This window comes from Leiobunum rupestre, chromosome 10, assembly GCF_980474605.1.
Source record: "Leiobunum rupestre chromosome 10, qqLeiRupe1.1.hap1, whole genome shotgun sequence".
Lineage (NCBI taxonomy): Eukaryota > Metazoa > Arthropoda > Arachnida > Opiliones > Sclerosomatidae > Leiobunum > Leiobunum rupestre.
In genome coordinates, this window is record NC_143393.1 from 39,999,803 (window position 1) to 40,022,936 (window position 23,134).

Consider the following 23,134-nt stretch of genomic DNA (forward strand, 5'->3'; position numbering starts at 1 on the left):
TGTCAAATTTAGTTATTTATTACGCCGACTGTATATCCCCGAGACTAACTATCTTTTGGGCGTTTCCGATAGAATAATTACGCAATAAAATTTGTGGACCTACATTCGATAATTTTAGCACTTGAGTTTATCACGCATTCAATAAAGACCAATTATTGACTTAACATTTTTACATGTACATTGCCTGTCCGTTTCGATTGACGTGGTCTTGACCTTCAAGGATAAAATACACTTACGGCGTGGCTGGGGTTACCTGAACATGAAAATGTCTTCGTGGGATCGCTGTGATCTGAGGGTAAGTTGCTTGTTATGTCTTCAGGGAAGTTTAGGGAATATGAAAAGTCCGATTCTACAAAACGTCTTTGTGATACGTCTGAATTAAAAATTGTTCTTCCAAATTTAAATCATCCGTATACTCGAAATTTGGTATTCTATCTTGATCCTTAAGAAAAATGTCCTTAGTAAGGAGCGAACATAGCCCAGATTGTGTTCAGTAAATGTGTATTTCTGCGTACAGACTTGGCCACATCCCGTAATTTCGAATGAGCTTCGAGGTTATCTCATTGAGCTCGGATGCGCCGCCATTAGCCAATTTTTACAAAATAGTATTAAAATTATTAATGAAGTATTGAAATTTTGTGATGCAATTTAAACTTTATTTAACTTAAATGTGTACAAATATTTGGGCGATTTAATCTTCACAGCCAAATTTTTCGGGGAATTTCCCGTATGTCGACTGGTAGCATTGCTAAAAAAATAAGCTTTAGTTATAATATGTATAATTTAGAGGTTAAACCCTCCGTTTCAGTAGTAAATGAATTTTAGTTTTCAGAACTATATCCTGGGTGTTCACTAAAAAATGATCCAAAGCGAGGTAAAATACACACAATTCCGTGGGGAGGGATACGTTTCTATTTTAGGAAAATATCCTTTTCGGTTGACATAGGACCACCCCTAGCAGCCAACCCAAGAAGCTCACTTACCCGCTGAAATTTCGTCTGCTAAGCTAAGGTTTTAAAATGGCAAATTGTCTACTTCACAGATGAAAATCTAGCAGCTACTGGACTTCTCATGTAAGCCGCTACGTGGCTCTATGATCAATTTGAATTACTTTGGTTCATTTACTTCTGTTCTTAGAGAATGATAATTCTTACCAAAAGTTCGTAGTTGAAATCATCAGTTAAAAACAGTTTGGCCCGGCACCCTTTCAAGCCACAAGGCACTTCTTTATGGAAGTACTCCACCAAGCAGTCGAACAGCGGCAAAGACGACTAGTTAATCAATTCAATTATTTAATAAATTTAATAAAAAATAAAATAAAATAAAATAATAAAATTAATTAATAAAAAATAATAAAAATTAATTAATTGAAATAATAAAAATTAATTAATTGAAATAATAAAATTAATAAATAAAACATAATAAAAAATATTTATTAATATAATAAAAATTATTTAATAAAGAATAACAAAAATTAATTAATAAAAAATAATGAAAATTAATTTATTAATAAAAAATTATGAAAATTAATTTATTAATAAAAAATAATAATTAATTAAAAATAATAAAATTAATTAAAAATAATAAAATTAATTAAAAATAATAAAATTAATTAAAAATAATAAAATTAATTAAAAATAATAAAATTAATTAAAAATAATAAAATTAATTAAAAATAATAAAATTAATTAAAAATAATAAAATTAATTAAAAATAATAAAATTAATTAAAAATAATAAAATTAATTAAAAATAATAAAATTAATTAAAAATAATAAAATTAATTAAAAATAATAAAATTAATTAAAAATAATAAAATTAATTAAAAATAATAAAATTAATTAAAAATAATAAAATTAATTAAAAATAATAAAATTAATTAATTAAATAGTTAATAAAAATAATGAAAATTTAATAATTATTCAAAAATAACGAAAATTAATTAATTTAAAATTAATCGACTAAAGATTTAAATAATTAAATTCAAATATGTAGAAAAGATGTGTTTATAGTTGCCTTTTCATGATGTGAATCGCATACAAATTTGTGCTCGTCGACGTCCTTGGGGATGAACGAACGGCAAGATTCGACACCCTTCTCCAGCTGAGATTCAAAGACGAAAGAGAGGATTGGAGAACGTTCTAAATTGACGAGATCTTAAATGATTTCTCTTACATTGTACTTCGCTGCTTTTTCCCAGCAATTTGTGAAAGTTCCCGCTAGGTTTTGGTCGCCGTCAGCCAAACCATCTGTAAAAGGATAATTTTCGTGCAACAACAATTAAGTTGAGAAACCTCGAAAGTAATATAATCAATCATAACAATGAAAGAGGGTTGAATTCATCTTTTCATTTAACACGATTTATCATTCTCACAATTATTCTGTGATTCTCAGTGCTTTCTCACAATATTTCAGCGATTTCCAGTGGTTTTCTTAAGTGATTTATCATGATTACCTATGATTTGTATACCTGATTACTTAGAACTTCACTTCAGTTGTCGAGGTAATAGTGAGTGAAGGGAGCTATTGGCTCGCGTGGCATGAAAGGCTTGCCACGACCCTCCAACGCGTTAAAACCCGGCCACCAGCTGAATTAATGGCTTTAAAAGTCGCTTAATGACTTACGCCTAGAGTGTTGCCTTGGGTATTAGCCTAGCTGATTGTTATAGGAGAATAACGTTAGATGACGTAACGGCGCTATCTTCTCCGAGGTAGTGCCTATGATCTAGCGTCTGCTACTGACAAATTAAAACGTTTTCTATTCAATAAACTGATAACAATACAAGCAAACGATGCTAAAATTATATTAAAATGCAAGTATCATTATTTATAAAGTCAAATTTACCAATAACGAATTAACGATGGGGAAAAACTAATAGCATCCGCTTTAGCCGCTACCTATCTAGGTTTCGATGGCGAACCAAAGGGGGCGCAGCGATAGTTTTCGGTCGCGAATAGAAATAAATTTGAGTAGTCTCCTAAGAAGAACTATAAATGTATCATTTAAATATATCGTTTCTATTCAGCAATAAATTGAAATAGGAATACATTTGGCTGGATTTCGTTTTATGGTAGGAAACGTGAATTATTCAAATGTACCCTTTTTGGGGAAATCATTTCTGTAGCGTGGAGGCCGTTACGTTTCCTACTTTACTCCCTCTGACAGAGGAGACAGACGAAGAGGAGCCATCTAACCTCTTTGAACCAAATTTAAATTAGTCTTTAATAGATGTCGCTAGCATCAAAATAAAAAAGGCGGAACTTATTGGTACCCCTCGAGTTGATTGAATCGATTGTAAATCCATGTACTAAATATACAATTAGAGTAAACCTAGAACAGGCAATGTTATCAGAAAAGCTAAAAAATCCCTTTCTTCCCGCGCAAAGAACACTTTTCCCTCATTTTCCCCCGCGAATTACCGTTTTCCCTCTTAGCATTTTGGAAGGTTGAAAAATCCCGGTAAAGCGAAAAGTTTTTAACTTCATAAGAATTTGAAACCCACATTTTCCTGTATTTTCCAAAAACTATCTACTATTCGCAACCGAAACGAGTCTTGGTGGCGTAATGAAGCTAGCTTCTCCGAGGTTGCGCCTATGATCTAGCGTCTGCTACAGACAAATTAAAAAGTTTTTTTTAAATAAACTGATCAAAATATAAGCAAACGATGCAAAAAGTATGCTAAAATGCAAGTATCATTATTTATAAAGTGATATTTACGATGAGGAAAAACTAATAGCGTCTGCTTTAGCCGCTAAGTACAATTTACGTTTAAATTGCAAACCAAAGGGGGCGTAGCGATAGTTTTCGGTCGCGAATAGTCGTCATAAATCAGGACTGGTTTAATCATTGAGCCAAATAAGCACGTGCTTGGGGCATTAAGGGTGACAAACACGGACATTTCCCATTGCAAATTTGGAAATGGTGCACCTGAACCAGTACGTTCCAGACGCGCTTTTTTAAGTTAATTAATTTAGTTAATAGAACCTACGAGCAACAAACACAAGGAGAACGCAACTAGTCTTTAAACACGCTAAAGCAGTGTTTAGTACAAATTTCATTGGACGAACCTTTACGCTGAACGTTTTACGGGTGGGGGGGGGAAGACACTTTCCGAATTTCCCCTTCCGACGTCAGCAGGCGCTAAAGCGTCTAACCAATGAAAACTGTACGAAAGAAAATACACGACTTTTGACGGGTTGCGTTCTCCTGGTGTAAGGGGCTGTGTTTGTTGCTCCTAGCTGAGAGCAATTTGAGTAATCAATGTCGTCATTTTCCAGAGAATTCTAGGGTACGTTCAGCAGCGTTCATCGGACTCACCGATTAGTAATCGCTGATATCGGTTTCCTACTGTACGATTTTCACGTTTCCGGTTTGGACGTCATGGCGGTCATCGGTTGCTTACCGAAGTCATCGGCTTCAAGAGCCGGTTTTTTCCGATGACTGACGTCCTTACTGACGTAAAACTACTATAAACTCAACGCCATTTAAAAAAAACACTGATGACTGAATAAAAGCGTTATATATATAATATAAAGCCATCGGGTTTTTTCCGTTGACTGTTACTGAACGTACCCCTTGTGTTTGTTGCTGTAATTGTTGTCCCTAGATGGAATTATTGCTTTAAAATTAAACATTTTTCTTACGACAAAAATAATGAGCCGTTCGTTTCATGTTCTCGGCCGCGGGACAGTTGTCGTCGTCCACTTCGGCTCGAACAGAGAGGCCGCACAAGGCGCCAATTAGCAACATCGAAATTATTGACTTCATCTTCACAAGACTGTCTGGCTACAACCTCTATTGGTCTTCACCCCATCTTATATACGATTAAGTGAAGACTTACCCCTATCAATTTATGATAATTAATACGATTATTGTATTTTTGATATTCATCGATTATTTATTCGTCGTTTGTTAGGGCAATTTTTTGAAATCGCCATTACACCTGCCAACATTGTCCTGTCTAGTCATTGCTCGTCGAAAGCCTGTTTATTCGGTTTTCAAATTAATCAGATATTATATTTAAAATAAGATTTGTTTGAATGTACGATATGAATATTTATGTCGAGTGAGAAAAATACATATTTAAAAATAAGATCCAACTTCCTAATCGTTAATAATAAGTAGCGAATTTCTAAAATAATAATAATCAGCTAGTATAATAACCAAGGCTTTACCTTAGGCCCAAGTCCTCGAGTGACTTTTAATGCATTTAAACAGGTAGCTAGGTTACAATAATAGGCAAGCCATTCACGACACGCGAGCAAACAGTTCCCTACACTAACTATTACCGAGAAACCCCGTTTACGTTTTTGGTGAATATCCGACCCCTCGTTTATAATATATCGAATTACAATAATAACGATGGGCAAGATTAATGTTATCATTTAGTTTGTGTATGAAAATATTAAATTTAAATATTGAAGCTAAGCCTCGGTTGAAAAATTAAAACCAACGCATTTCTGTAGCCAACGCATTGTGAAAATGCTCGCTCTCCATGGACACAGAGCAGCTCGGTTGGCTACTCGTGTTGGGCAGAAATGTTGGATCGTGTGAAAAGTCTTTTAATCGCTAACCGATACTAATTATGACAGACGTAACTCCGTTTTCATTGATCTGTTCCAGCTTTCTTCTCGGTTCGATGACGAACTTCGTAGCGTTTCCAGGTTCTGAGAATATAATTATAGTACAGATACCAGAATATTATTGATTTCAGATAAAAAATAGCGTGAAGCTTGGTAAAAGTATTAAACATATATACCAGTGGTGATACCAAAGTACCGCCCCCTATCGTTGCCGCCGGGCGAAATATTTAAATTTTATCACCCGGCGAAAAGATCGGCCGATTTCTCCGTTTAACCGGAGAAACAATTTACTTGTAATTCTGTAACAAATACTTAATCTACTACAATCTCTGTTGATAAATATAATGTAGGTGTGTACCTTTTCTTAAAAATTTTGCTCAATCGAAAAGATGTTTGTAATAATTTACGACTAAAATATAATGTTAAGCCTCGGTCATAAGATGGTGAACGTGTGGGTAAACTCGAGAAACTAGGACTTTAATGGCGACACCGCATGCAGAGTTGCCAGAATAATATTTTAGATCTCGCACAAACCAACTTTACAACTAGCCCAAATTCCCGCACAAGCCAAAATCTGATTAACCCCAAAAGAGCCCAAATTCCCGCCCAAGAAAAATTACCGATTTCTGCTATAGAACGGGAATTGGCGCGTTATTTGAAAATAATTTTAGAAAATTATTGAAAACATCACAGTTTGCAAAGCTGGTTCCAGCTTATATTTTCTAGGAACGTTGATTCCCGTTATGAAGGATGGGGTTGGAAGGGGAAAACCGGTACCCCGTTACTTCGCCTCGAATTTTTGGCACCAGCCCAAAAAACCGCCTCCCGCCCAGAGGTTTTTTCCCCGCAACAGCCTCCGCAAAGAAGCCCAATTTGGGCGGAAAACCGCCCATCTGGGAACTCTGACCGCATGCTTAAATTGCAAATATGTGGCAGTTAGTTAGTCAGGGCATAGAGAAAGAAGGAAGGGGAGAGATATTTAGAAAGGGGGCGACGTAAACTCGACGGTAGAGAGAAGCTCGTACACTAACGCGCATCGCCGTTGCGCATCGTCATAATATGTCAGAATTTGAAACTTTGACCCACAGTGAAAGCTTGGATTAACAATAGTAGTGCCTACCTGGATATATCACTCTAGCGTTCCGCGTGCATTTCCTAAGTGTTTGTTACGGCTTGGATTAACAATAGTAGGTGAAATAGGCAGCTGTGGTTCTGCCACGTGCCTATAGGTAGTGAGTTTTTAATTAAAATGGTTTACCACACAAAGTGCTGCTATAAAAATTGCAATAGCAACACTAGATATAACAGTCAAGAAATTCAATTTATACCATATAAAATTTTAACTTACTTTTAGTTCTATATTAAATTTATTACCGATTCTACCGAAATTTGGTAAGCCTTTGCCAAAAAACGCAAATGAACAGAGAAAGCTCTTGAGTCTTTACTGTGTCGTAGTTGCGCACAACGATGCGCGTTATTGTACAAGATTCAGTCGGTAACCATGGTAGCCGTAGGACGCGAAGCGCCACTTCGTGAAAAGGGGAAATACATTGAAATTCGCCTTCACCATCTCTCCCCTTCCTTCTTTCTCTATGGTCAGGGGCGTATAGGAACGTTCTTGAAGTTGGAGGGGGCAAAGAGAAACGGAAAGGGGTCTGGAGAATGGTTTTGAATTTTTAATTTAGTGTAGGCTCAGCTTCTCCGAATGCATGTGTACTTTTTACTACTATGCAAATTGGCGGGAAAAGACTGAAATGTAAACACAGTTGAGGTTCTATAAGCTTTATATGCTTTTAAAATGAGAATTTGAGCCTTGCGAATATTGCAACTGACCAAAAAGTTGGAGGGGGCAATAACATTAGTTGCCCCTCCCAGCAAAATTCTAGGGAGGGGCATTGCCCCCCCCCCTGCCGCTCCCGGTTCCTACGCCCCTGTATTTAGTAACCCTTCGTAAGCTTTGGAAATCTCAACCAATGGAAACTAATACACTGTATAGGTAACCTATTCTGTAAACATTCGAAATCTCCCGATCAAAGTCTCTTCGATTACGATTTCAAATTTTGCAGGTTCGATCGAGATCAGCAGTTGAAGGTTTTTTTATTCTTTCAAAATAAGACACCGACCTTCGATAACTCGCTAAAATTTTAAAGAGTCACTTGTTTCATTTTGAAGCAATGAGACGCGTTTTGGTCGTAGTTTATTTTGGACTTATAAATTTTAATTTTAATCTGGCCATTATTTCTCGTTGACAATCTAGATTTCACTATACCAGCTAAAAACAATAGTGGAATTCCTAGAACAATTGTAACAAAATTGGTAAACTGGGATGAAATGACCGACTAAAACTAAAAATAAATGAAAAATTGTACATTTAAACGTATTACAAAATATGCAAATTAATAGCATTCATTGTAATTTTGGGATACTATGATGTAATTAAACAGCTTTTTTAATTACATATTATACAGATAATAAATAATATCTGAAACAGTTCAAAAGTTTAGGAACTATCCTTTGTAATTCTTTCTATTCTCAAGACTCACTTTGCATCAAGTTCTTTTGCAAATTTATCGCTGCTTTCAATTTCTAGTTTCGAAAAACAAGCGTACGATATTATATCTATTTTTCAATCTCGACAGTTAACTCGTATTTCGAAACTGTTTCTAGATCGAAATCTTTACAGAATCTCTCATTTTTCGAAATCGAAGAGTGCTTACAGAATAGGCTCCCAGGCGGGACCAAACAAGAGCCACCACTCGTTTTAAATCAAGTTGTAACTAATGTTACAATTTTAACCGGTTTTTAACTAAGTTCGAAAATTATCGTTATATAAAAACTAGCGTAATATATAGTGCAATTCCAAATTCCTCTAAATTATCACCTGTACGATAATTACCGCACGTCTGGCACGCTAAAACTTCAAATAAATAACGTATGGGTTACCAAACTTAATGACGTTAAAATTATGGTTTTCGATGAGGTAAAAAATCGAGTTTTATGAAATCATTTTTAAGATTTTATTTCAAAAACTATATTTTCGAATGCAATTTTTATTTTAATTTTGAAATAATACAATGGAATATATATTTTCTACGTGTATTATAGTTTACCGAATTGAAATGGTTTTTTTTTCAGTCTTAAGTACCAAATCTATATAATACGTGTATATAGATTGTAGACTAAATTTGATATTATGGTTATTTTTAATCCATACAATTGAATTTTGCTGGAAATGTGCTGTAAACTTGATTGTAGCATTTCTGAAAAAATATATGCGTAATGGGTTGAGTATAGTCACAAATATACGTGGTACCAGAAGTGTATAATATAATTCTTAAGAAAATAAGTATCCATTTAGGATGAAAACAAAAATCATGATCAATAGTATCAATTGATCAAATTCCAAATCGTGGCGGTTTGGAATGCCAACGTAAGAGATTTTAATGAAATGCTTCGACATACGGTAGATGGTTGAAATTTAAGTCTGGGTCAACCAAAAGTAAACAGGTATTTTACGTCCGCTTAAGCATTTCGTTTATGATTTGACTCAAAGACCGGATATAGCGTAACATACTGTCACTACTTAAAATTGAACTTACACAATCGATAGTTTGATATTTCGATATCCGCCCCTTCTCCACATGCGCATTGCCATTTTTGACGGATCAAATTTTGTTTTTTCCATTTTTGATTTTTACAGTAGGCCTATACATTCTTTTACCAAGTCGGCAATTTCATTACAGGCCTAATTTAAAATAGTATACAGGCAAGGGCGCCTGCACGCGCTCATCAGCTCGAGACGTTGCGTGCACTTGACCGCGTGAAGCGGCCTTGCATGCGCTATTTGAAATCAGACCTGTAATAAAATGGCAGCTCTCACAAATAAGGATATAAAAGAGTGTATAGCCTTCCGGGGGTTAAAGATTACGTGTGAGCGGCGTGACTACCGCAATTCTTCTATAAACGAAAGTTATACTGGTTTTGGTTCTGGTTTAGATATCGTCGTGCCTCTATAAAATTTACACTCTATTTCGTGAAAATTTTGCTAGAATTTGGACTATTTTTCGAAAAAACATTTTTAACGGTGGGCATTTTTTGGGCTAGTTTAATTTCCGTTTGAGCAATTTAGGGGCATCGTGGGATTTCCTTTTATCATTTTAAAAACCACAAATGGTCGGCTTAGCAGACGAAAATGCAGAATCTAGGTGCCACCTGAACTAATGACTTTAAAAGTCGCTCGATGGCCGGGAGTAGTGGCGTACTCCTGTAATCCCAAGCGTCTGGGAGGCAGAGTTTGTGGATGGACGTGTGAGGACGATCACCAATGCACCAACAGGTGGTCGGAATACTTCCGCCACGGGTGTCCCACCCCTGTCCCCACGTATCCCCCGTTGGCGTGGCCGTTACACATATCTCGCCCTGATTAATCAGGTGGACGAGCGGACTGAATTGCCCCACACGTTAAAATCCCGAATAATAAAAAAATAGCTCGATGACTTAGGCCTAAGGCGGTGCCTTGGGTATTAGCCTAACTGATTACTATTATGATAACTGTCATCGCATTGTAAAATGAATCGGTGGAAAAAAAATAAAACTGACCAAAATATCGTAGTCCAATTCGTCGGAAGCGTACATTTTGGCTTCACATCCGGTTCTATCGCATCCGGCCACAGCCGAAAATTGGGTGACCATGCAGTCGAACAAGGGTAAGGCGGTCTGTTAGGCAAGATTATAAAAAGTCAGTTAATGACAGGTCTAAATTGGCTTGGACTAACAAGGATTTTGTTGGAATTCCGGAAAGAAGTAGACCTTTATGCTACTTGAAATTTCTCAAAAGGACAGTTTCGACCGAGGAGTCGGACATTTGTACAAAATCCCGTACACTACAGAAGAAATCTCCGACGAAATCACAAAATCTCTGACCAAATTTCAAAATCTCTGACGAAATCGCAAAATCTTTTGAAATCGCGAAATCTCTAACGAAATCGCGAAATCTGATGAAATCGCGAAATCTGATGAAATCGCAAAATCTCTGATGAAATCGCGAAATCTCCGACGAAATCGCGAAATCTTTGACGAAATCGTGAAATATTTGACGAAATCGCGAAATCTTTGACGAAATCGCGAAATCACAGAGATTTCGAAATCCCGTACGCTTTTTTTGGGAATGTCCGACCCCTCGGTTTCGACGGGCTTTAGTTTTTTCATGGCAACCAAAAATGTTTTTGATTACTTAAAATTTACTTTTCCCTATGGAAATTAATATGGAGAAATCGCAGTTTTGTTGGTCCCACACCTCAGAAACATTTATCCAATATAATGGCATTTACCAATTGTACTTCCATAACCTAATTTTACATTTTACTAATATTAACCGAAATGTACATGCATGATGCCTATACCCATTTTTACCAATTTTAAATAATATAACTCAAATTTACTTGTATTTACCGAATTTGCTAATTTTTTCCCAAATTGACACGCATTTACCCAAATTAATCTGAATTTACGCAATGTCTGCCATTTCTCCATGTTAATTTCCATAGGAAAAAGTACAGTTTAAGTTATCAAAAACATTTTTGGTTGCCATGGCAAAACTAAATTCCGTCGAAACTTTTCCTTTTGGGAAATTTCAAGTAGCATAAAGGTCTACTTATCCCCCGAATTTAAACAAAAACAGTAAAAATCACCTCCTTGTTAGTAGTTCCCTTAATAACCGTTAATTTCCAACTCTCTATTTGTGTAAAAATGGCTAACTATATCTGCGAAGGACCCGCTAGCAGCAGCCATGTTTTAAAATAACGTAAACTACGCCACCTTAAAGCACTTAACGATATTACTATTTCGATTTAAAAAAACGGACGCAAAAAGTAGATTGATGCGTATTAATGCTAACAGGAGACGCTATTTCCCGTGATACTACCGCACACGCTCAGACAATAGGTAACCATTTATCACCTGTAGAGCGATGGAAATAAGCCTTTATAGTTTTTAGGGGAGCCGAAACGACCCTATTATTAGTTATTCCAAGCAATCGCCCCAGCCCGTTGAAAAATAAACTCTTGTTTGAAACGGTAGATGGCTCTGGAGTAAAGTTTGTACTTACTGCGTTGGTATGCATGGAGCACATGTAAGCAGCGGCCGCTGGTTCGTTGGTGGCATCCACGTCCGTGAAAAATTGTCGGCAGTTGGTGATGGCGGTCCCGAACTAGTGTAAAAGTTGTTTATTTTCGTTAGCTACGTTTAAAAAGGGGACGTTTCTACAATAATCAGTACTTGATATTTGGAAGTCCTCGCGCATGTTACGAAGTCGGCTTTCTTGCCATCTCTATATCCTCCTAATGAAGTATAAAGGAAATTTGGAATTGTCAATTATCTAAGAATATGGGGCTCCAAAGGCTGTCGCATACTTGGTACCGAAAGTTTGTCTGCTTTCGATTTTTCATGACACTCTTTCACACAGACACTATCGCCATCTTCGTGTACGTTTTGGTATTAAAAAGCAGTCGAACTTACGTTACGAAGTACCTGAATGCATTCTTACTATCATGCCCAATATAATTTTATTGTTATTACATAGAATTTGCTTTCCAAATTATTCTAAAGAGTTTAATTGCTCTAAAGATATTCTAAAGAAAATACTTTTAGAGGATTTAAACATTTTAGAATAAGTTGAGAATTTTCTATAGAAAACCTTAAGAAATATCTATAAAAGACTCTAAAAAGTTAGTTACAATTTCTAAAGAAAACGTTTCTACGATCAAATAAAATACATCAGAAAATTCATTTAAGTTCTTCAAATGATTTCCACAAAATACACCTAGTTAATTAATTCGCGTATTTAGACGGGTTAGAAAAGATTACGAATTAGATGCGTAAGTTTTTGATTTAAGCCAAGGGTTAAAACTATCGTTCACAGACGGCGTAAAAATGTACCGAAATATAACGTTACGAATTGAATATCTATTATTTAAGATTCTAATCCCGTAAAAGAGCGGGAAAAACTATCCTACTCGAAGCACTGGATTTGCTTTGATGGGTCGCGAAGAGCCAAAAATTCGATTCCTCGCTTTCAACGGGTCGTTAATTCAAAGGGGGGGGGGATAGACGCGTTTAGATGGAGCCTAGAAACGCGTCTCTTACTGCAAGCGTAGTGGGCTGTGCGCCGAAAACTCTCCCCAGCCGGACATGACTCAGCGACCCAAGCCAGCGTCAAGACCAAGATGGCTACTGCAACCATAGATTTCATCATCTTTTTATTTTCGAGCTGGGAAGGCAGATTCGTCCCGGTGATTTGAATTTTTCGAGTCAGGATTATCCGCTTTCCCAAGTTGCCTTCTCTTTTTATAGGATCCCCGCATCTTTCTGGAAATCTCGGTATCGGAGCTATCATTTTTAACCCCCCATCTGCTCCCCCCCTCTTCAAAGTTTGATATTTTGCCGCCCTTTTTAACCTTTAGTACCCTCCAAAGCCGAATCGTAAAAATTATGGAACAAATACTATTAAACAGTTCCGGAAGAAGGGTGTCTTGAAACTTATCTTTTAGGATAAGACTTAATAGCGTAAAAACAACGTAAGTATGACACTTGGGTAATTTTATTTAACTATACCAAGAACGCGTACAAGTAACTAAGAACTATTTCCTATAACATTGTCCCCTGCTGTCATGATCTCATACTTTTTATAATGGAAACATCCTCAAGATGTCTGCGGCTCCCTCTGGACAACGAAAAAGTTGAATATTTTTCCCACTTTGATAGAAGATTCAAAAATTGGAATATAATTTTTAATTTGTGTTTTTATCCGCGTCATGAGCTCCAGTTATTTAAGTGCTTTACTTGCACGCGGGCTTAATTTGTGTTTCTATAAAATTAAACAATAAATATTATAAATATAAAATCTTTTTACTTTACTTGCATGCGATTTCGCACGCGAGTTTCAAAACGTAGACAAAACATTGTCACATGACCTCTCGTATTTTAAAAAAATACCTATTGGTATTTCTAGAAAGTAAGTTGGCCTTCTTTTACAAGGCTAGGTGCGTGTGATAGAGTCGCGATAAATTTAGGATTGTCTGTGCTACGATAATTCTTGTGACGTAAGAAAAACATTTTATATTTTAGTTTTTTGTTCAATTTATTTTATAGAAACATCAATTTGCATTCGCTGACTAAAGAAATATAATTTATTATTATACAAAATAATAATAAATTATAATTTAAAGACTTTATTTTAAACAGGGGCCGCTGTGGTCTGAAATGAGACTACCATGGTATTTTTTATATTTTAAGTATTAATAATAATATATTATGTATATTGAATAATTTCCATGTTAAACTTCAATTTAAATTATAATTATTGGAAATATGTTAAATATAAAGATTGATATATCAATTACATACCAATTATCAAAAATAATTGATTGAAATTATATTATTCTTATATTTTTTAATCCTACATAAAATACTATATAAAAATACTACATAAAATACTATATAAAAATACTACATAAAATATTATATAAAAATACTACATAAAATACCATATAAAAATACTACACAAAATACCATATAAAAATACTACATAAAATACTATATAAAAATACTACATAAAATATTATATAAAAATACAACGTAAAATACTACTTAAAATACTATATAAAATACTATAAAAAATACTACATAAAATACTACTTAAAATAATATATAAAAATACTACATAAAATACTATATAAAAATACTACATAAAATACTATATAAAAATACTACATAAAATACTATATAAAAATACTACATAAAATACTGTATAAAAATAATACATAAAATACTACATAAAATACTACATAAAATACTGTATAAAAATAATACATAAAATACTACATAAAATACTGTATAAAAATAATACATAAAATACTATATTAAATACTACATAAAATACTATATAAAAATATATATAGTATTTTGATATAGTATTTTTATGTAGTATTTTGATATAGTATTTTATGCAGTATTTTTATATAGTATTTTATGTAGTATTTAATAAATTCTTTAAGCCAAGACTAACCAATGGAATAAATTATTTTTATCAAGATTACCAGCGGAGTCTTGTAGCCATGACTTCCAATAAAATAAGTTCTTTTAGTCAAAACTACCAACGGAATAAATTCAATTAATCATGACTGCCAATGGAATAAATTCTTTTAACCAAGGCTACCAATGGAATAAATTCATTAAGCCAAGACTAACCAATGGAATAAATTCATTAAGCCAAAACTAACCAATGGAATAAATTCTTTTAGGCAAGACTACCAATGGAGTTAAGTCTTGTCGTCATCACTGCCAATGGAATAAATTCTTTTAGCCAAGGCTACCAATGGAATAAATTCTTTTAGCTAAGGCTACCAATGGAATAAATTCTTTTAGCCAAGGCTACCAATGGAATAAATTCATTTAGCCAAGACTACCAATGGAGTAAAGTCTTGTAGTCATCACTGCCAATGGAATAAATTCTTTTAGCCAAGGCTACCAATGGAATAAATTATTTTAGCCAAGGCTACCAATGGAATAAATTCATTTAGCCAAGACTAACCAATGGAATAAATTCTTTTAGCCAAGACTAACCAATGGAATAAATTCTTTTAGCCAAGACTACCAATGGAGTAAAGTCTTGTAGTCATCACTGCCAATGGAATAAATTCTTTTAGCCAAGGCTACCAATGGAATAAATTCATTTAGCCAAGGCTACCAATGGAATAAATTCTTTTAGCCAAGACTAACCAATGGAATAAATTCTTTTAGCCAAGGCTACCAATGGAATAAATTCATTTAGTCAAGACTACCAATGGAATAAATTCATTTAGCCAAGACTAACCAATGGAATAAATTCTTTTAGCCAAGACTACGAATGGAGTAAAGTCTTGTAGTCATCACTGCCAATGGAATAGATTCTTTTAGCCAAGATTACCAATGGAATAAAGTCTTTTAGCCAAGATAACCAATGGAATAATTTCTTTTAGTCAAGACTACCAATGGAATAAATTCTTTTAGTCAAGACTACCAATGGAATAAATTCATTTAGCCAAGACTAACCAATGGAATAAATTCTTTTAGCCAAGACTACGAATGGAGTAAAGTCTTGTAGTCATCACTGCCAATGGAATAGATTCTTTTAGCCAAGATTACCAATGGAATAAATTATTTTAGCCAAGACTAACCAATGGAGTAAAGTCTTGTAGTCAAGACTAACCAATGGAGTAAAGTCTTGTAGTCATCACTGCCAATGGAATAAATTCTTTTAGTCAAGACTACCAATGGAATAAAGTCTTTTAGCCAAGATAACCAATGGAATAATTTCTTTTAGTCAAGACTACCAATGGAATAAATTCTTTTAGTCAAGACTACCAATGGAATAAATTCTTTTAGCCAAGACTAACCAATGGAATAAATTCTTTTAGCCAAGATTACCAATGGAATAAATTCTTTTAGTCAAGACTACCAATGGAATAAATTCTTTTAGCCAAGATTACCAATGGAATAAATTCTTTTAGTCAAGACTACCAATGGAATAAATTCTTTTAGTCATGACTGCCAATGGAATAAATTCATTTAGCCAAGACTAACCAATGGAATAAATTCTTTTAGCCAAGACTACCAATGGAATAAATTCTTTAAGTCAAGTCTACCAATGGAATTAATTCTTTTAGCCAAGACTCTCAATGGAATAAATTCTTTAAGTCAAGTCTACCAATGGAATAAATTCTTGTGGTCTGTATTAAGGTCATTTAAAATGAATTTCAAACTAGAAAGAAAGTGTTGTCTAAGCATTTTTATTTTTCGTGTATTTGAATTTTATTAGAATTCAAGCCAAGCGATTTGTAAAGATTTTTATTTGTGACGAACAACAAATGTTTCATTGTTTAAAATGAGCCGGAGCAAAAGCGGATCGCACGAGCCAGTAAGAGTCTTTGAAGTGCACCCTCCGTCTGTTTATCGTTTTTTCGGATCGTGGAATATTTTTTTATTATTTTTCTCCTCTAGGGGGCGCTGTAGTCGTTGTTGTTCTCGTAACGCTGGGGCGGAGTAAACAAACCTTCGCCTCTTGTTGTTTTTTATGTTTATTTCCCCTCTAGTCTGTTCTTACGGAATCCTTTTTGCGTTTGTCATAGAGGTTAGACCATTTTCCGGGTTCGTCGCGGTGTGAGCCTCTCAAGATAATTACGAGTGTTTGGCCTCCTTTTTTGGCTGCGGGATTTGAGTGCTGCTGGTCGGCGCCATTTTTGGAGAGTCGACTTAAGTGGAGTTCCCTATAATGCGACTAATTCGGTTTAAGATTTAGAGATTCGACCATCGTCGTCGTAGTAATTGCGTTACGTCTCTATAGTGTTTCTTACAATTACCAGAAGTATATAACTTAGCTTTGACGAGAGAAGTTACCTAGGTTATTAACGTGAAACCTGTTACTTCGCAGGATCGACGAGGATCAAATTTTACCGAGTATAGTACTACACTTAAAGGGGAACGGTCAAGCTTTAACCAGTTAGATAGCCCTATAGCCCGTTAAAAACTAAATTTTATGGCGAAAACCGCATCAAAAAATATTGAGTGGTTAATTTTTAATAAAATAAAGAAATTTCGCGCGTGAGAAGTCGGTGAGGCAGAAAAACAACGTAAAAGCGCGCGCTGCTGAAGACGCAAAAAATATGTTTTGCACGCGCAGCGCGTTCCAGTTATAAGAGACCTAAGCCTAAATTGCGCGATTTTAAAAGTTAGGATAGTTCGCAAATCGCTCATACGGGGTTAGGGGCGCTGGCGGCAGCCCCTAAGATGGCGGCGAAAATTCAAACCCAAACACCTGGCGTTATTTTTCGTTTAAATTTTTTGGGCCAAAAGCTATTTTTTCCAGACAAAAAAAGGGTACGTGTTAGTATATTGAACGTCTTGTTAATCTTTTGATACGGAAATAAGGCCATATTTGGAAAAGCTTGGCCGTTCCCCTTTAATGATGATTACTTCACCGTAAAGGTGTCAAATGTAAAAATTATATTTATTGATAAACCATATTTTCCTAATGACATAGTACGGGAAAGTCACTAAATTATGTATTTAATCCAGCAATATTTTTTCTTGCCAAACGTACGTGTTTTGAAAATGAAACGGGATCCTGTGCATTATTAGAAATTTTCAATTCGCGTTTATTACTTTTCGAAAAAATACTTGATTTAAACCCGATGTTTAATAAGGAGCCCTTCATAAATGACGTAACGCTCTAAGGGGATCCATAAGGCAGACTAGGCAAAGCGCCTAGGGCCTACGAAAATTTTAGTAGACATTAGGGCCTACGATTCCATATAATATTGCCTACAAATGTCCGAAAATACGGTAAATGAGACATTTTTGCCTAAGGCCTACGGAAGGGTTAAAACGGCCCTAGGAATAGGGGGGTTGTACCATGGCAAATAACCCCCAGAAGGACTAGTAAGGCAAGCCAAAGTTCGTATAGAGAATTTCCCTTAGAACTGTCACGCGCAACGAACGTAGCGCTACCTTCCGATATTTAGCGGAAATGAAAATTTAGGACAATATGGCTGCCTACCGACGTCGGGTTAATTTGACATACTATATTCAGCAGAAAGTCCTGCAGATGTTTTTAAACTTATAACTTCGTATGTTTTAGTATCCGAAGGTCTGCTTGAAATGGCATTTATCTTCTCAATAGATTTAATAATTATTCTTTGAAATTGGGTTTCAAAAATATTTGCAAATTATAAATAACTTCAGCAAAGGCTTAAAAGTTAAAAACTATTTATTTAACTTAAACTTTAAAAAACTTATCAATGAAGTTACATTTAATTTTTAACCATCTTACGTAATAAATAAGTATGTATGCTCACATTGTTTTATAATAGTTCTAGCTAAAAGATCATTAAAATGTATTTACCATTTATCAATGAAACCTCGCTTACTCTTTTGGACGCGGCCATATTTATGTGGTGAATTTACAACTCCAGAGAAGAGCGGTAGATGGCGCGCTGTTCGATTAGCTAGACGAAAACGGGCCAACATTTGTACGCTTCCCTTACAACTCCTTCTGAGGGTTATTTATCGATGGTTGTACCAGCGTAACTAAATGTTACAGGGGGGGGGGGGTCTTTGAAATATTACGCCACATATCGGTATTCTGTACCGGAATTAAAACTATTCATTATTTGAAGGTAAACCAGCAACTTAATACTTTTTACGCGCAATCCCAAATGGGATTTGTATGTATTTGTTTCACGTATTGTGTAGGCGACGCCACCACCGCTGCCGCCGCCGTTTTGGTGATTACTTCTGAGCCGTTTGTGGTAAAATTGTAAGTACTAAATCAATCGACAGCCAGTATCACACCACCGGTGGCCTAATTCCATTTTTTTGACAACGGTGCAAAAGAAGTTGCTCATTTGCGCATTTTCAAGCTTTTTACAGATTTTAGACTTGCAAACTACACTATTTTCTTAAATTAAGTTCGATTTGGTTGAAATTTATATTGTAAGTTATTCCTCGTATTTTCGCCCTACCTTTATAGTTGCATCAAAAACTATTGTTTTAGGTGAGATATGTAACCAATTCGTGGGACCCCACAGACGTATACGCTCAATTTTGTTATTTGAAGATAGTTCCAATTGAAGATAAAAAACACACGCCATCTATCTGCCAATATTTGATCTCCAACCTTCAAATCATCAGCGGAAAGATCTACATTCATCAACAGAGTAGTTTTCTGGCAGCGAGTTGGAGATGAAAATAACAAGATGTCACGGACATTTAAGTACACACAATATCCTCGATTTATTCAATTATCTTTTTATATATTTAATAATTATTAAAATAATAATAATAATAATCAGCTAGGCTAATACCCAAGGCACCACCTTAGTCCTAAGTCATCAAACGACTTTTAAAGCCATTAATTTAGGTTGCCGGGTTACGATGCGTAGGAGGGTGGTGGCAAGCCCTTCATGCCACGCGAGCCAACATATGCAGTTCCCTACACTAACTATTACCGTTAACCTCAACAAGTTTTTATGGAAGGGGAAACCGAAGAACTCGGTGGAAAACCCCTTAAACCAGTAGGGAGAGAACTTGCAAACTGAACGCAGAAGGAGTTGTTCCGAGTTTTCACCCAGTGCCACAAGCTGGGATCGAACCCGGCTCCTCTTGCTGCGAGGCGAAAAGTGCTAACCAATTTTCAATCATCACATTATCTTAATGAACGTAGTATAATAACTCAAGAGGAATTTTGTCGAAAAGGAGCGTTTCTCAAACACCCTGTACATTTAAAACCATACCTCGTTTAAAATAACTAACGCACTATGCATTAATAACCAAAGAGTAATTGTAACTCAAAGAGAAAGCCATGATCACGCTTTATTATTCACACGGTCCATTATTTATGAACCATATTTCAATCACCCTGTACATTAAATTCATAAGCACACTATAACAATCTAAGAGTAAATTTCCCCAAAATATAAACCGCCCTGTACAATAACTCAATCACCCTGCCCTTTAATATAATCAGAGCACTATTTCTTGGCAAACGTAGAGTAACTTTACAGCAAAAAAATAATTACAACACCTGATCAATCACCCTGTTCATTAAGAACAAAATTTCACTCACCCTTTACATTAACTTGATAAGCACACTATTAAAATCTAAAATCGAATCTTTACCAATAGTGGCACTTTCTTAACAACATGAGCATCATGTTCATTGGTATAATAACAAACAACCTGTAGAATTAAGAATATACTCCGAAAGTACCAATATAGATATTATAACATATATAGCATAGTTAACACCTTATCTAACAATAGTCAAGATAGCATAACGTAGCATAGCTCTTTCGATGCACTATTAGGATATTTTCTTTAATATTAACTACAAAAAAATTGTATCTCATTAAAGCTATTGACGATAGCAATCGAAACAATAGAAGCGGAAATATATCAATACACAGGTTAAGCCAGCGCCCGAAAACGTGTAGAGATAACTTGTAGCTGAGTCTAGACGTACCTTTGTGCCTGCAACTCCTACAAGTTCCCCCGTTCACGTTTTCTGGCGCTAGCTTAACCTATCTTTTTATTATATAAATATATATTTATTAATTTATATTTCCTCTCGGTCAGTCGTACATGAGGTCTTCGGTTTCACCTTTCCATAACAACTTTTAGCCAATTAGGTTGCATTAGGTTAGTTTAGGTTAGGTTGCATTAGGTTAGTTTAGGTTAGGTTGCATTAGGTTAGTTTAGGTTAGGTCACATTAGGCTAGTTTAGGTTAGGTTGCATTAGGTTAGTTTAGGTTAGGTTGCATTAGGTTAGTTTAGGTTAGGTTGCATTAGGTTAGTTTAGGTTAGGTTGCATTAGGTTAGTTTAGGTTAGGTTGCATTAGGTTAGTTTAGGTTAGGTTGCATTAGGTTAGTTTAGGTTAGGTTGCATTAGGTTAGTTTAGGTTAGGTTGCATTAGGTTAGTTTAGGTTAGGTTGCATTAGGTTAGTTTAGGTTAGGTTGCATTAGGTTAGTTTAGGTTAGGTCACATTAGGCTAGTTTAGGTTAGGTTGCATTAGGTTAGTTTAGGTTAGGTTGCATTAGGTTAGTTTAGGTTAGGTTGCATTAGGTTAGTTTAGGTTAGGTTGCATTAGGTTAGTTTAGGTTAGGTTGCATTAGGTTAGTTTAGGTTAGGTTGCATTAGGTTAGTTTAGGTTAGGTTGCATTAGGTTAGTTTAGGTTAGGTTGCATTAGGTTAGTTTAGGTTAGGTTGCATTAGGTTAGTTTAGGTTAGGTTGCATTAGGTTAGTTTAGGTTAGGTCACATTAGGCTAGTTTAGGTTAGGTTGCATTAGGTTAGTTTAGGTTAGGTTGCATTAGGTTAGTTTAGGTTAGGTTGCATTAGGTTAGTTTAGGTTAGGTTGCATTAGGTTAGTTTAGGTTAGGTTGCATTAGGTTAGTTTAGGTTAGGTCACATTAGGCTAGTTTAGGTTAGGTTGCATTAGGTTAGTTTAGGTTAGGTTGCATTAGGTTAGTTTAGGTTAGGTTGCATTAGGTTAGTTTAGGTTAGGTTGCATTAGGTTAGTTTAGGTTAGGTTGCATTAGGTTAGTTTAGGTTAGGTCACATTAGGCTAGTTTAGGTTAGGTTGCATTAGGTTAGTTTAGGTTAGGTTGCATTAGGTTAGTTTAGGTTAGGTTGCATTAGGTTAGTTTAGGTTAGGTCACATTAGGCTAGTTTAGGTTAGGTTGCATTAGGTTAGTTTAGGTTAGGTTGCATTAGGTTAGTTTAGGTTAGGTTGCATTAGGTTAGTTTAGGTTAGGTTGCATTAGGTTAGTTTAGGTTAGGTTGCATTAGGTTAGTTTAGGTTAGGTTGCATTAGGTTAGTTTAGGTTAGGTCACATTAGGCTAGTTTAGGTTAGGTTGCATTAGGTTAGTTTAGGTTAGGTTGCATTAGGTTAGTTTAGGTTAGGTTGCATTAGGTTAGTTTAGGTTAGGTTGCATTAGGTTAGTTTAGGTTAGGTTGCATTAGGTTAGTTTAGGTTAGGTTGCATTAGGTTAGTTTAGGTTAGGTTGCATTAGGTTAGTTTAGGTTAGGTTGCATTAGGTTAGTTTAGGTTAGGTTGCATTAGGTTAGTTTAGGTTAGGTTGCATTAGGTTAGTTTAGGTTAGGTCACATTAGGCTAGTTTAGGTTAGGTTGCATTAGGTTAGTTTAGGTTAGGTTGCATTAGGTTAGTTTAGGTTAGGTTGCATTAGGTTAGTTTAGGTTAGGTTGCATTAGGTTAGTTTAGGTTAGGTTGCATTAGGTTAGTTTAGGTTAGGTCACATTAGGCTAGTTTAGGTTAGGTTGCATTAGGTTAGTTTAGGTTAGGTTGCATTAGGTTAGTTTAGGTTAGGTTGCATTAGGTTAGTTTAGGTTAGGTTGCATTAGGTTAGTTTAGGTTAGGTTGCATTAGGTTAGTTTAGGTTAGGTCACATTAGGCTAGTTTAGGTTAGGTTGCATTAGGTTAGTTTAGGTTAGGTTGCATTAGGTTAGTTTAGGTTAGGTTGCATTAGGTTAGTTTAGGTTAGGTCACATTAGGCTAGTTTAGGTTAGGTTGCATTAGGTTAGTTTAGGTTAGGTTGCATTAGGTTAGTTTAGGTTAGGTTGCATTAGGTTAGTTTAGGTTAGGTTGCATTAGGTTAGTTTAGGTTAGGTTGCATTAGGTTAGTTTAGGTTAGGTTGCATTAGGTTAGTTTAGGTTAGGTTGCATTAGGTTAGTTTAGGTTAGGTTGCATTAGGTTAGTTTAGGTTAGGTTGCATTAGGTTAGTTTAGGTTAGGTTGCATTAGGTTAGTTTAGGTTAGGTCACATTAGGCTAGTTTAGGTTAGGTTGCATTAGGTTAGTTTAGGTTAGGTTGCATTAGGTTAGTTTAGGTTAGGTTGCATTAGGTTAGTTTAGGTTAGGTTGCATTAGGTTAGTTTAGGTTAGGTTGCATTAGGTTAGTTTAGGTTAGGTCACATTAGGCTAGTTTAGGTTAGGTTGCA

At 35.2% G+C, this 23,134-nt stretch overlaps 2 protein-coding genes across 2 annotated transcripts in view; both read right to left on the reverse strand.

The window, feature by feature from the left end:
* Positions 1-643: 643 nt before the first annotated feature.
* On the reverse strand, positions 644-4,805 carry LOC149925674 (uncharacterized). Its single transcript, XM_090161159.1, has 5 exons — positions 4,644-4,805; positions 2,175-2,248; positions 2,016-2,102; positions 1,155-1,271; positions 644-748 (listed from the first exon to the last, which is right to left on the reverse strand). Exons 1-5 carry the CDS (start codon positions 4,765-4,767, stop codon positions 692-694), a joined length of 459 nt encoding a protein of 152 aa, XP_090017285.1. The 5' UTR covers positions 4,768-4,805; the 3' UTR covers positions 644-691.
* Positions 4,806-8,785: 3,980 nt separating this feature from the next.
* LOC149925675 (uncharacterized) overlaps positions 8,786-23,134 on the reverse strand; it is a 39,319-nt gene continuing 24,970 nt past the window's right edge. The window contains exons 2-5 of the mRNA XM_090161807.1: positions 11,859-11,920; positions 11,689-11,790; positions 10,182-10,298; positions 8,786-8,842 (exon numbers count right to left, since the gene is read on the reverse strand). Coding sequence (XP_090017933.1) covers positions 8,786-8,842; positions 10,182-10,298; positions 11,689-11,790; positions 11,859-11,920 — 338 coding nt within the window. The remainder of the gene's footprint in view (positions 8,843-10,181; positions 10,299-11,688; positions 11,791-11,858; positions 11,921-23,134) is intronic.

Excerpts from the sequence above, each read along its gene's own strand:
- LOC149925674 (XM_090161159.1), bottom strand. The coding sequence starts at position 4,767 with ATGAAGTCAATAATTTCGATGTTGCTAATTGGCGCCTTGTGCGGCCTC. Across the intron at positions 2,249-4,643 it reads AACGGCTCATTATTTTTGTC|ATGGTTTGGCTGACGGCGAC; the intron begins GTAAGAAAAATG and ends ATCCTTTTACAG. Across the intron at positions 749-1,154 it reads ATTTCAACTACGAACTTTTG|CAATGCTACCAGTCGACATA; the intron begins GTAAGAATTATC and ends TTATTTTTTTAG.